Source organism: Labeo rohita, unplaced genomic scaffold (assembly GCF_022985175.1).
Source record: "Labeo rohita strain BAU-BD-2019 unplaced genomic scaffold, IGBB_LRoh.1.0 scaffold_162, whole genome shotgun sequence".
In the NCBI taxonomy this organism is placed as follows: Eukaryota; Metazoa; Chordata; class Actinopteri; order Cypriniformes; family Cyprinidae; genus Labeo; species Labeo rohita.
Window position 1 is genome coordinate 132,019 of NW_026127802.1, and position 15,358 is coordinate 147,376.

At 37.8% G+C, this 15,358-nt stretch overlaps 2 protein-coding genes across 2 annotated transcripts; both read right to left on the reverse strand.

Annotated features, from left to right (window-relative positions):
* Window positions 1-761: 761 nt before the first annotated feature.
* Window positions 762-15,093, reverse strand: LOC127158643 (uncharacterized). Its single transcript, XM_051101697.1, has 6 exons — window positions 15,005-15,093; window positions 13,768-13,904; window positions 11,718-12,011; window positions 10,829-11,125; window positions 10,596-10,739; window positions 762-793 (listed from the first exon to the last, which is right to left on the reverse strand). The coding sequence occupies exons 1-6, from the start codon at window positions 15,091-15,093 to the stop codon at window positions 762-764; spliced, it is 993 nt and encodes a 330-aa protein (XP_050957654.1).
* LOC127158637 (uncharacterized) lies at window positions 1,268-2,872 on the reverse strand (the record flags this gene model as incomplete). Its single annotated transcript, XM_051101693.1, has 4 exons — window positions 1,268-1,679; window positions 1,769-2,050; window positions 2,269-2,574; window positions 2,776-2,872. Coding segments are annotated over 4 exons (843 nt in total), but the record flags the coding sequence as incomplete, so codon positions are not given.
* Window positions 15,094-15,358: the final 265 nt, after the last annotated feature.

The following is a 15,358-nucleotide window of genomic DNA, read 5'->3' on the forward strand; positions in this document are numbered from 1 at the left end:
TATTTTAATACATTATAACAAAGTATATTATTATTACATCTCCCAAATCAACATTTTCTATTTTTAAGGAGACACTAGGGGGAGTTGTTGGTTTATTATTGTGGATAGAATACTAAAAAGAAATTTAATGAGCTTAATAATAATGCTAACATACAAATGATGATTTAGTAATGTTAATCTTTAAAGGTGCTGCACTGCTGAAACTATTAAATATAGTTAGTATTCCTCCAGGAGGTGCTCAACATAATGTAATAAAATATGGAGACTCTTGAGCCTCAGAGTGAGAAAACTTTATTCATAAAGCCTTAAATACAGATGACAAATAGACAGAAGTAGTAAGAAAAGATCTGTTTGTCTTATCTTAGAAAATATCAATAATAAGTCTTTCAAACTGCATTAATGACAAATCTGACACTAAAAATGCAAGAAGAGAGTGCTTATGTTTTATTGTATTCTTATTCAGCCAGTAGAAGAGCTTCAGTATTAGAAATGTCTTATATATACACACACAGACAATATTAACAACACGCTACCTTTAAATGTGATTTCAGGTGATTTTAAAGTCTTCAATTAAATATGAAAGTTTAGCAAACTAACAAACAAAAAAAAAATAAAAATAATAATAATAATAATAATAAAAAAAAAAGCCAAAATTAAATAATCTTGCATAAGCAATGAAATATTTGGAAATCATAAGTATTTATTATGACAAACACTCAAATTTACTTTAAACGTTAATGAGATACATTGCGGTTTGTTTTTCAAATCATCTTCTGAAGTGGAAATGAGCCACCTAAAATACATACCAGTATGTGAATATACAAAACAATTACAAACAAATGAAGATTAATGAATAATTATGATAAATGACATCAATCATGTACCTGATGTGTAAATATCAGGGTTGGGGGCAATTCAGGAATGAACTCAACAATTCCAATTCAAAGAAGGAAATGGAATTGAATTGGAATTACAGGAAGTGGAATTCGATTCAGGGAAATTCCACTAAATTCCGTTTATTGCTGTTTCTGAGCATTTATTTGTGATTGCATTTAGAGACATACATTTGAACTTTATTTATGATGCTTTACAATACCAAGTAATGTATGAAATAGAGTTGATCAAATGCAAGTAAATAAAAATGAAAACTGTACATTATGAATTAATAATTGAATGACAGTGGTGATAAGTTTTAGGATGTACTATACATTCAATATATGATTACCACATAATATATGTCTCAACTCACAAAAAAATAAAAAAAAAAAAAAAAAATGTCCATCATGTATTTCATTCACTTTTTATTGCATCGAATTATCATCATTTCCTGAAATTTGGCATCGCTAAGATTGCATCTCTCAGGCCTAAATATCTCAAGTGGAATTTAGTGGAATTTATTTGATTTCAATTCTGTCTCCTGACATTCCAATTCAATTCCAATTCCATTTCCTGTCAGCTGCATGCAATTCCAATTCCATTCCAGTAAGTGAATTGGAATTTATCATTCATTCTCAATTCAATTCATGAATGGCCCCAACCCTGGTAAGTATGTGCTTGATCTTGTTCAGCTCTTCTGGATCTGATGTCATAAACCAGAAGAATGACAGTAGCCACGCCCACCAGAGCAGAGAGGACCAATCGGATCACAGCTTCAGTAGAACCACAACAGTGGACAGAGTCTGAGGAATAAAAACTTCAAACTGAGATCAGATCAGTCAATAAACATTAATATCAGTGGCGACATCAACTAATATCGGTGTTGCTATACCTGAACATGTGTGACAGAGTTCAGTGTTGAGATGTGTTGTCTGGTTGGTGAATGAATAAGCCACAACACAGCTGTAGGAATCATCCACACGCTCAATCTCCAGAGGTAGAGAGAGACTGATGCTGAGATCAGACACACTGATGCTGGACAATAAACTGTTTCCTTTGTACCAGGAGAGAGTCACATCACTCACATTCACCACTGAACACAACAATGAACAATTTGATGATGATGATGAACATTGTGAAGAGTTACTGCTGATGACAGGAACAGGCAGACGAGCTGCAAAACAAAGATTGAATAAAAATATATTCAAACATGCGAGCAAGAAACATTGAGAGGAAGTAAGACTGATCAAGAGTAGAGCTTTTAAAAACAAAACCTGGCTGTTAATGTAAAAATTAAGGTAGTTATTTATTAGTTATTTAAATAATTTATCATAAAGTAATTCCTTAGACCTAGCTGTAATAAATAAAACATGTGAAGCTGATTTAACTCACCGAAGACAGTTAGAACAAAAGGAAAACTGCTTGTACGTTTGTTCCGTAGTTCATAAACTCCTTCATGTTCAGTTGTGATGTTTGTGATGGTCAGAGATCCAGTTTGATTGTCCAGCTTCAGTCTGTCTCTGAATCTCCCATCAAGAACATCATCATGTACAGCGAATCTGCCGGCCTGTTTATTGATTTCAGCTATGAAATTGTCTTTATTTCCAAATCTCCACAGAATCTCATTATCATCCATTATTTCAGTAAGACCAGAGTTTAGAGTAACTGAATTTCCAGTTGTTACTGACACATACTTTGCTCCTGTATCACCAAACACACATACAGAATAAACACAAACAGGGTTTAACATAGATTTAGACCGTCATTTATAAACGTAAATAGTTTTAAATTTTATTTCCAAATGAATATCATTAAACAACACAAGCAAAGTGGAGTTTGGACCAATGCTTCTTGGTGTTGATTACAAAACGAAACAAGTTAAATTGATATTTAACTCACCATTGACAGTGAGACTGAAAGTCTTTACCACACTGTTGATCTCTAGTTCATAATCTCCAGCATGTTCAGTTCTGGTGTTTGTGATGGTCAGAGATCCAGTTTGATTGTTCAGCTTCAGTCTGTCTCTGAAACTCCCATAAGGACCATCATACACAAGGAATTTTCTGTTCTGTTTACTGATTTCAGCTATTACAGTGTTTTGAAGTCCAAATTTCCACTGAATCACATCATCATCCTTAATGTTAGTAAGACCAGAGTTTAGAGTGACTGAACGTCCCTCCTTCACATACATGATTTCCATAAAAAGAAACTCACCTAAAAAACAGAGTTTCACGATTTCACAATTATATATAATTAAACAGAGTAAAGTTCACATGTATTCGGCGTGCTTTCTGTCGGGAACCGTCAAGGAACAGATGGAAGTCTGCTGTGTATATATGCAGTACCTCTTATCTTGTTAATTGAGTTGATTACTGAATGTGCTCCTCTTGTGTTAATTAGGTTTATTATCTGAAACTGCTCCTGCCGAACTTTGTTAATAAAACGTTTAAAATCACTCTAATAACAGAGTTTAGACCTGCATTCAAACCTGATCTGACATTTACTTATGAGAACAACAGTAAATGTTAATCCTCTCTAACTAATTTAACCAGTAATTTATTACATGTTAACAGAACAGAAATGATGAAGTCATAAAAACACATTTCAAACTTACCAATCAGACGGCAAAAACACAAACAGAACAAAACTAATTTGAGAAACATTTTCTTCATCAGTTCACTGAAAAGCCCACGATAGAATGTCTGAAAACACGACTGAACTGTGATATTTATCTGTTGAATCTTTTCTTAACAGGATTCAGACTCTTTCTCAGTTTCCTGTACCAGAGGAAGTCATAAAAACGATCAAGCTTTTGCTGATCTTACATTTTAAAATTAATTCTGGCCCTGCATGAGTGAAATGTTGCATTTCAGCAAAAGCTGTTTATCCACCGACAGATTAAACCAGACACTGATGTTTGTACAGATAAAACATAAGAGAAAAAAAACCTTGCAGGCTCCATTTTAAAACCCAGTAAATTACACATCTATAAATCCAATTAGCCTCTGAGATTTGGTCTTCGGAAAATGTGCTGATAAATGATTGAGTTGATAATGTGATCTCTGGCTTCTGATTGCAGGTATTTGGCAAATCTGTGCACAATAACTTTTGAAAGTTTGCCTTGGTCTTTTCTTCTAAGAGCTGACATAACAACTTTCATATGTTTCCTGCAACAGTAACAAGGATTGGTAAGTCAAGTGAAATTAGTTTGGTCATGTGACACACTTGTGGGTGTCATGTCAGTGGCTCAATGGGTAGCACTGTTGGGCCCAGCAAGAAGGTCCCTGGTTCAAGTCCTGGCGGAGCCAGGATTCCTTTCTGTATGGAGTTTGCATGTTCTCCCAATGTCTGTGTGCACTCTAAAAAAAAAAACAAACAACAACAAAAAAAAAAAACGCTGGGTCAAAACAACCCATTTTTGGTTATTTTGATAACCCAATGCTAGGTCAAATATGGACAAACCCAGCATTGGGTTCTTTTTTTAGTTACATCTTTGACCCAACATGCTGGGTTGTTTTCCTTAACTCAAATATTTAATGAAAATGAATATTGCTGGCTTAAAATTAAAAAGCAGAAACAGAATTACTAGAGGCAACAGTAATAATCAAAACATGAACATTTATTAATAAGTGAAAACACCCATGGACCAAAATATAAGACAAATTGAATTATGCAGAATATTTTCAACTTTGCATACATTTAAACTCATTTAACAAGTATTTTAGAAATAACAAAATATAACATTTAAAAGTAACATTTTAATTAAAGTATATTAAACTGTTCTCTGTTATCCTTTTTAACCGAAATAGTGCAAATTCTTGTGCTGGTGTGTCGCTGAAATCTGAGCCGGTAATGGGCAGCGAACTGCTAACTTCAGACTGCCTCCTTACATTTCACTCGTAGCTGAAAGATAACAGTACAGAGTTTTGAGAACATATTTTAAAACCCGAATTCATTAGAAGCAGTATTACAATGTTATGCAAGGCAAGGCATTTCCATCACGCAAAACGTCTCGGTTACAACTGTAACCCTCGTTCCCTGAAGGAGGGAATGGAGACGTTACGTCATGGCTGATGTCTATGGGGTCCCTCTGGAAAATGCACAAGCCTGAACTATGTTATGTAATTGAGGACAAATGCTGACAGGCAAGCATGCCAGAACAAATGGACTCAGTACGTAACCTGCCCAAAGCCCTGAGAGCCAGCTAAAAGGGGGCCCACCAGGGATGCCAGAGACTGAAGCAGACCATTGGGGGGTGGAGCACAATGACAAATGTATTTGTGCCCTCAGTGACGAGCAGATGAAGGCTTGGCAGGATATGCTTAATAGCCTCCATTTGCTTCTGGTTCAGCCAGAGATGGCGCTCCTGACTACCATGGTAGACGTCACATGACCAAGGGACTGCGCCATGACCTTGTCAGTGTGCAGCTGTTTGGGCCTGCAGGATGGCCATGGCGTGCAGCGCGAAGGCAGCCTGGCCCACAGAAAACTTTATTGATAAAATCAGACAAACAGAAGAAGCTTGATATTAAGTAATCCAGTGTGAGCAAAGCAATCGTTAATCTGCAGTATTTATCATTCAGAATCAGAAACTTATCAGAAATCATGTTAAAATACACTGACAAAACAACAAATATCTACAATTACATTTGAAACAGTAATAGCGTGAAAGACAAACGCAGCTATTGTGATCATCAGTTCATAGTTTGTGAATTAACAGAATCACAGATAGTTTTAACATTGTTCTGTGGTGAAACTGTGGTGTAAATCACCTCTGTCGTGTAAATCACCTCTGTCAGTTCAGATTCCTGTAACACAAATGCAAACACAAATGAATGAAGTCATTAATATTAAATAACAGAAATTTGATGCAGATTCATCATGATTGATAATACACTGTACCGGAGCATCAAATGGAGCATTATGGGATAGAATGAGCGAATATAACAGGATACCAAGATCAGTGGGATCAACGGGATCAGTGATAACAAGAGCAAAAAATAAAACCAAGCAACATGATTGACTGTTGAAACCACAAAACATGTTCAACACATAATATACAACAGACTGCATACATGTGTGAGTTTGTGAAGTAGTTTGCAGTATGCAGTGATACACATTTTAAACTGTAATATATTGCTATATGTTGTGGCGTTATTTTGAACTGTAAAAACAAATGTAAATGTCATTAAAACAACACAGAGACTTTTACTGTCATTAGTCCAGTGTGTTTGTAGAGTTTTTCAGCAGCTTGAGTCTCGTCTTCACGAACTGTGATGACAAACACATTCAATCAAAACAGGGAGAATAGTGTTGATTCAGAAATAAGACTCTGTTTTTACAGATGTGTGAGCTGTAGATTCACTTGACCTGCGCCTCTGTGTTTCCTGCAGATACAAAACATCACAATCACAGCCACAATGATCAGCGATCCAGTAGCAGCAGAGATCAGCACTATTATCAGAAATACTGAGACTGGAGAATGTGAATGAAGACGATGTAAATAGAAGGTGATGGAGACTGTGATGGAGGAGTTGAAGGAGAAAGCGAAGGAGTCTATGGGTCCAGTGTTGTAGCGGCTAAATAAATAAACAAACACAATTCTCATAGTTGTTTTATCCAAACATGTCTGACAGAGTTGATGTTTAATGTTGATACTGTTAGTCCACATCTTAATTGGTTTCTTAAGATTTAGAATAGATGTATGTTTAACAAGATTATACTGTCAGAGAAGAAAAAAAAGTAATAAAAAATGACCAAATGAATGAACAATAAGGTGAAAGGAAAATGTCTTAATAATGCTGTGTGTGTTTCTTGTCTTATAATACTTATTTGTGTAAAAATACTATATAAATAATTATTCATATGAAGACTGGCAGCATAAATGACACTGTAATGGTGACTTACCATAGACAGTAACATTGAATCTGTATTTATCCTTTGAGCTGCTGTGGTTGATCTCAGCTTCATAAATTCCAGAATCTGTGATTGTGGTGTTTGTGATGGTCAGAGATCCAGTCTGTCGTGTTTTTTTTAGGACTGGGCAAAACAGGTTTGTTGTTTAACATGTTAAAAATGATTCAAGCTACTCTGTGTAACTTTTGGCCCTCTGGTGGTTAGAAATAAACCTGCATGCGTCTTGCAGAAGAACATTGGGTCTCATTCACTATAGGCATGCATACGAATCATGATTCCTTAAAAACTTTTCTATAGGAACAACAGAAAGCACACGTGTGCAGTGTGTACAATAATCTCATGTACAATAAGATTAAATGCATATTTCATCTTAAAAATATTTCACAATACACAGTGAAAGAACAAGAAAAACTGTGTTGGCCTTTAATTCAAGCTGTGAATTTCCCGAATAACAGCACAGATAAACACATTTGGACTTGTTTTGAGAACTGTGCACTTGGCTTTGTTCAGACTATTAAATAACCTAAGGATACATTCACTTCACATGTGAATCACGTCACAACTGAAACTAAAGCTGCTGCTGTTTAAGCTTCAGTATTTTCATATAAAGGGCATAACCCTCTATATGGCGAATAAGCTCCGCCTTTTAAATGAAAGAGCCAGTCGTTATGTGTAAAGTCATCGTGTCACTGCAGCTGCCGTTAGAGGCTTGGGTTCCTATAAAAACGACCACATTTTTCCCATTTTATTAATGACTTTACATTGTATGTAAATATTTTGAAAACAATCAAAAAACAAAAAAGCACTGAAAACATGTAATGCTCTGAAAGCATAGAATTTTATGTAATTTCCTTTTTCTTTTCCTTTTCTCTGGCAGCTATTGTTATTTGACATGAATAAGTAATACCTCATGTTCTCATGGCATTGGAATAATAAACATAACATATTTAATCGTAATCTTGGTGGACCATTTTGTAGAGTTTTATATTTTCCCATTCAAAAAGATAGCTGCACTTGCATGCCCGAAAGGCATTTCAAAGATGGCTGCCGAGTGAAATTACTTGCCTTAAAGGGGTCATCGGATGCCCATTTTCCACAAGTTGATATGATTCTTTAGGGTCTTAATGAAAAGTCTCTAATATACTTTGATTAAAAATTCTCAGTGGTTTTGTAAAACAACACCCTTTTTACCTTGCCAAAATCCGCTCTGCAAAAACCATCTCATTCTAAGGGGTTGTTCCTTTAAATGCAAATGAGCTCTGCTCACCCCGCCCCTCTCTTCTCTCTGTGAAAAGACGGTCTTGTTTACATTAGCTGCATTTAGCCGCGTTTAGCCGCTAAACTTCCTAACTACCACGTTATAAGGAAAGGCGTTTGCAAAGATTCATAAAAAAAAAAAAAAAAAAAAAAAAAACACTTATACACAATTCTGCTGTAAGTGAAGCTGGATCATGAATGATTCGCGTGAACATAGTAACATATATGTAGATCAGGAACCGCATTCCCTTCACAAACAAATGTAATCCACTGCATCTTCAGCAGCTCAGATGTAAAGAGAAAATGACGACCAATTTGTTCATTAGTACATCCAGCAACACAACACCTCAATCACTCATTCGGAGATATTCTGGTCTAACTTACATCCCTGCTGTGGCATCAAAACATGGAAAGTTACTGGACTGTGACAGCTGGTCTAAGGTGAGAGCTCATGTCAATCAACTAGAACGGCTCGATTTGAAAAAGGGGATATTATTTTTACAGATTAATTAAAAACCACTGCATGGATTTTTATCATTATAGGGTAGATTTGTACATACACTGACCAACATTAATGTTCAAACAACATGAAAAAGTGAACTTAGCATCCAATGACCCCTTTAAAGGGACTTTGGTGTGAACACAGCTTATTCTCTGGGAGCTGAAAGTTCATGACGTCAAGAAAGAAGCGGGTTTGCCTCCAAGTCATTACTCTCAGTACTTGATGTCAGGTTTGAATGGATAACAACTACAGTAAGCCCACCTTTTGCATCCTACAAGTGGTCAGAGAGAATGCCAAATCAACAAAATCAGCAAAATCAACATAAAGACGCATCAGCACGTACAAGTATTTATGGACATTATTAGGATATTGTGTTGTGTTAGATATTATGTTCAACTGACAAAACTGTTTAAATAATGGTGTCAGCTATGTGACATTTGGTATTTTGTCTGTTTGCAGCCACATACACCTACACTGTAGCACGTAGACCCACCATATTGCAATTACTATACTGTCTTATGTATGTCTGTGCTGCTGAAGAAACTGAGTAAACTGTTAAAACTGATTCCTGCCTTCTGTCCTACGTTCCAGGGCAAGAACTATAGCCTTCTAGTGCACCTGCGCTCCTTTCTCTAAAACAGAGACCATATGCAATCATGGGGAGTACTGTTACACAATATAATACATTATGAAAAAACTCCACCAACAGGAGAGTCTGCATTAGCTGTAGTTGATTGTTAAAACTGCTTTTTGAGTATGAGATACTTAAGAGATTTATTGCTTGACGACCAAGTTCTGGTGGGACAAAAAAAGACTTCATTCAGCCAACTTTCATACATTATTGTGTTTAAAAACAGAAATTCTGTGTTCACAATATTAAAGAAATACCTTGTTTGTGTCGAATGCAAATGACACCCAGCTGAACAGCAAAATCAATCATGACAGAACTAGTGGAGTCAGTGACAGAGGATACTGATAAGGAAATCACTCCTGATAACATGCCAATTCAGGCCGAACCACTAGATGGTGATGTTGATCCGCAGATGAAACACAGACACAAATCAGACTACAGACATTTAAAGACTTTATCGTTGACTGTTGGAAAAAATGGAGGCCGATATATATTTGACTGGGTTCTCAAATATATTATAACCGTTTTATTATAATATATAATATAACAAGGTTATTATATTATTATAACGTCTCCCAAATCAGCATTTGCTTAAGTTACAGGAGACACTACAGGAGAAGTTGTTGCTTTATTATTGTGTGTATAAACAAATAAAAATAAAATAAAACTAAAACTAATGAGCTTAATAATATTGTAAACATTTACAAATTATGTTTTAGTAATGTAAATCTTTATTTGTAGTGCATTGCTGAAATTAGTAAACAAATAGTTACTATTCCTCTAGGAGGCTCTCAACATTATAAATGTAATAAAAAACAGACTCTTGAACCTCAAAGTAAGAAAACTTTATTGATAAAGGTAAGCAAATACAGATGACAAATTGACAGCAGTGGTAAAGAGAGATCTGTGTCTTATCTGAAACAAATATGGACAATATGTCTTTCAAACTGGATTTCTGAAAAATCTGACAACTCTAAAAGTGTATGGAGAGAGTGCTTATGATTTTTTATTGTCATGTTCAGAGACGTCTGATATATACAATAATATTAACAACAATACACTACCTTTAAATGTGATCTAAGGTTTTAAAAAGTCACCAATCAAACATGAAACATTAGATTATAAAAAAAAAAACAATAAAAAAGAAAGCATGTTATACTAACTAATCTAGTGTAAGCAATGCAATATTTTATAATCATCAATATTTAAAATGACAAGCACTCACATTTACTTTTAAGAGTTAATGAGAGAGTACATTGCTGTTTGTTCTCAAATCATCCTCTAGAGTGGAAACGAGCCACCTAAAATAAACATATACCAGTATGTGAATATACAAAACCATTACAAATAAATGAAGATTAATAAATTATAAACTAAAAAGTTATATAAGAAATGACATCATCAATCATGTACCTGATGTGTGAACATGTGCTTGATCTTGTTCAGCTCTTCTGGATCTGATGTCATAAACCAGAAGAATGACAGTAGCCACACCCACCAGAGCAGAGAGGACCAATCGGATCACAGCTTCAGTAGAACCACAACAGTGGACAGAATCTGAGGAATAAAAACATCAAACTGAGATCAGCTCAGTCAATAAACGCTAATATCAGTGGCGACATCAACTAATATCAGCGCTGCTGTACCTGAACATGTGTGACAGAGTTCAGTGTTGAGATGTGTGGTCTGGTTGGTGAATGAATAAGCCACAACACAGCTGTAGGAATCATTCACACGCTCAATCTCCAGAGGTAGAGAGAGACTGATGCTGAGATCAGACACACTGATGCTGGACAATAAACTGTTTCCTTTGTACCAGGAGAGAGTCACATCACTCACATTCACCGCTAAACACACCAATGAACAAGTTTGCTGTGATGATAATGATGATGAGGATGAACATTGTGAATAGTTACTGCTGATGACAGGAACAGGCAGACGAGCTGGAAATGGTTCAATGTGTTGAGAAAGTGTTTTAAAGTCCATCATAAGAATATTTGAAGGGCAGGACAAATGATCTCTACTCACCATAGACAAAAACATGTAAAGGTTTTAGTGATGGTTTTGATCCAGTTTTCCATACTTTATAATATCCAGCCTCTTCTATTCTTATGTTTGTGATGGTCAGAGATCCAGTTTGTATGTCCAGTTTCAGTCTGTCTCTGAATCTCCCATCAAGAACATCATCATATACAGTCATGTTGTTGACCGGTTTAAAGATTCCAGCTATTAACGTGGTTTCAATTCCAAACATCCACACAATCCGATCATCATTCACTATTTCAGTAAGATCAGAGTTTAGAGTGATTGAATCTCCCTCCATTACTGATATTTCATCTGAATCACCAAACACAGAGAGAACAAACAGAATAGGGTTTGTCACAAAGTAATACTGTTTAAATACTTAACGTTCAAGTAACAAATTTGAAATGTAATTTTCAAATGAAAAATAATACGAAAGTACAGAACACACTCAAAAGAAGCAAAATAGGGTGTTAAAATAAATAAAACAGGTGGAACAAATATTTAACCCACCATAGACAGTGAGAAAGAAAAACATGCTCATATGATTTATCCGTACTCCATAAACTCCAACATGTTCAGTTGTGGTGTTTGTGATGGTCAGAGATCCAGTTTGTTTGTTCAGCTTCAGTCTGTCTCTGAATCTCCCATCAAGAACATCATCATGTACAGTGAATCTGTTGACCCATTTATTGATTTCAGCTATTAAAGTGTTAAAAAACATCCACTGAATCCGATCATCATCCATTATTTCAGTAAGATCAGAGTTTAGAGTGACTGAATCTCCCTCCATCATTGGTATTTCACCTGTATCACCAAAAGAAAGAGAGTTCATCACAGATTCAATGTGTTATTTGATGTTTTACCTAAGTAAATATTTAATCATTTAAATCTGAAAATAATGATAATATCAATTAATGACAAATTTGTACTAATTCTGTAAGGATCAACCACTGACCTAACAAGCTGCACTTTTAACTATAATTTAACTATAATTCCACATTGGAGGCCAGTTTTAAATGAAGTTTCAAACCTAGGTTTGGGAGGAGCCTAATCATTCAGTCTTGTCAATCGCCATTATGAGCACCATCCCAGCATCAGTTCTTCCTCCACCTCCCCTTCTCCTCCTCTATTTCTGTTATTCTCTACACTCTAAAAAATCAAGGTGCTTTAAAAGGTTCTTCACAGCGATACATTTTTGGTTCTACAAAGAACCATTCAGTCAAAGTTTTTTTAAAGAACCATCTCTTTCTTATCTTTTTATAATCTGAAGAACCTTCTTTTGCCACAAAGAACCTTTTGTGAAACAAAGAGGTTCTACAGATGTTAAAGGTTCTTTATGGAACTATTTAGACAAAATATGTTCTTCTATGGGATTGTGAAGCACCTTTATTTTTAAGAGTGTAGGTAATATCACAATGGGGGGTTGAACTCTGCGCTCAAGCTGAGCCTCGGGTTCGAGCCTCCATTAAGCCAAGTTAAGTAAAGTTCAAGCATATTTTTAAGTATACTTTATGTGGTAGGTATACAAATATCAGTGTACAACTAGTATACTTTTAAATGTACTATTTCAATACTCCTTGGGACTAATTGGCCCACTTTCTAGTACATAAAAGTATGATTTTAAGTATACTTTAAGTACAACAGAAGTAAATTTTGAGTACACAACTAGTTTACATCTATGTTTTTGTTTGTACGGCAAATATGCTAAAAGTGAACTTACCGGTATACGGATAGTTTACTAATTAAATACTTTTAGTACACTTTGAAGTGTAGTCTCAGTAAACTACTAGTTTAATAGTGTCACAATGCCCATCTGTGTTTGAGGAATTTTATTATGTAGTTCTGTGTCTTTTGTTGTTGCCTTGTTCCCCTCATGTTCCCTGCTGCTCTGCACCCTTGTTTATTACCATGGATACTAATTTAACCACACCCATTCCCTTGTTGGTTTCCATAGTTCCCTATCTGTCGTACACTCCAAATTGTGTCGAGTAGTGTACAACACTAGGGGTCGTTCGTAGGAGCCCAATCACCTCCGATAATATGAAAACAGGCCAATGAAATTGGGTGTGCAGAATTTGGATAGCTGGCCACGCCCCGGACATCCGGGTATAAATGGGACAGCGCAAGCTCTGCTCACTCATTCTGTTTCTTTGGAGTCGAATACAGCGTCTCTCTGTGAGAAGATGCACCATTCACCTTTTCGTCGTTGGATCCATGGCACAAGCAGCGGCCTCTCCCTTCTCATACGCAGATGAGTGTTGTGAGAGTTCCCCTGCGTGTGTCGACAGCGATCTTGAAGAGCAATCTTCCTTCTGAAAGAGTAATTTCTCTGAAAGAGCTGGCACGGTGGGATTGTGTGTTGGTAAACATGTCTTTCCCTCCGTGTCATCCTGGTTGAGGCTTACCTTCCCAAATGATCGACACGATCGTTGTGTCCAGTGTTAAGTTATGCTCACGCTGATGCAGCGTTTGTTGTTGATTCATGTTTTGCTTGCGAGAACATGATCATGGGCGTGCTTTGGTCGTGAGCCGCATGCTTTTACGTGAAGCCGCGGCTCACCCCGACTGTGTCCTGCTCCGGTCCTTCTACTTCCGGGTACGAGGCCGTTGCGAGGTGCATTAGTGGCGAGCATTAGGAAGCAGGGAAAGTTCCGCCAGGTGAAAACCCCGCGAACCTCTCGGCGTGCCTGAAACGGGCTGCCAAGGAGGGGCTGATTAATAGATAATGGATCTGGTCATCTGGATAATGACCTGTACGCTCGTTTCCAGTGCCTGTTTCCCAGAAATGCACAAGAAGTCAATGAAATCGTGAAAAGCCTGTTAAAAAATAAAAAAAACGGTCGGAACGGATATACCAACTTCTCCTCCATCACCACCCTTGATGGGGGTCCAGCGAGGGGGTTTCAGAGGTTGCCCGGGCAGAGGGGGTGATTGCGGTGTACTCCCCGCAAAACGCCACCGCTTGTTGGGTTCCTCCCATGACTCCCGTCCAGGGCCTGTAAGTTCTTTCCGGGTAAGGCTTACATGGCTTCTGGACGAGCTGCGTCTGCCTTACATGCCACGGCCATCCTCTGGGGGTTCAGGCTGTGGCGTTGTGAGCTCTGTACGAGGGTGGTTCCAACCTAGAGCTACAGGAACTGCATACAATGACCGATTACGCTTTCTGAGCTATGACGTCATGGCGCATGCTCTGGGAAGGGCGATGTCCACTTTGTTGGTCCAGGAGCACCACCTGTGGCTTCACCTGTTAGAAATGCTGGGAAAATTGAAGTCCGCTTCTTACCCCCCATTTCCCAGGTCAGTTCTTCTGGCGACACCATTATAGAATTTGCATGCAAGTCCTTCACGGTGGTTAAAAAGAGCAGACAGAGGCTATCATATGTTCAGCCTCAGCCGTAGGTTGGGCTTCAGCCCTCTACCCCCGACCCCTATAGAACTCCTGAGGCCCCGACCCCTATAGAACTGAGGGCCTCCGGCCAGACCCGCCCAACGGTCAAACTTCTTGTGGGAAGGTGGCAACACCAGCTTGTCAGTAGGCTTGCTAGAACCTCATTAGGCTTCTAGTTTTTTCCTCAGATGAGCAATCCAGAGCAGGCGGGCTAACTGACCCACCCAGATCTACTCTCGACCCGGGGATGAGAGATGGATTTGGCACAACCATTTCTGACTGTCTGTCTTCCCTCAGACAGTCACTGCCTGGTCAGTATATAGGGCCCCTCTCAGTTATCTTGCAGCAATAGCCCTCCATGTGATGGCTAGATGCTGAATCTGCAGACCAGTGTGTGTTGGGCAATTACCTGGTCCCCTGCATGTTGGCAAAGACACACCGTGTTCTTGGGGCTTCATCTTTAAGCACGGCGCTCTTTGCTTTATTCAGCCACGACATCCCCATTCCAGGTACGTCGGGTATGGTTCACTGAGACTGCTAGCAGAGTCCCGAGACGTGGGCCCGATCCCTCCCCTTAAGCTTCTCAAGAACTACCTGACTTGGCTATGCGACTCAGGTTGCAAGGCATCCGCTAAAGTCTATGGCATTCTCTTACAAATCGACTCAGGGCGAGAATGCTGTGGTTCTTTAAGCGGAAATCGCAGCCCCCCCTGGGAAGGGTGCGATAGAGCCTATCCCCTCAGCCAAAATGAAGGAAGGGGTT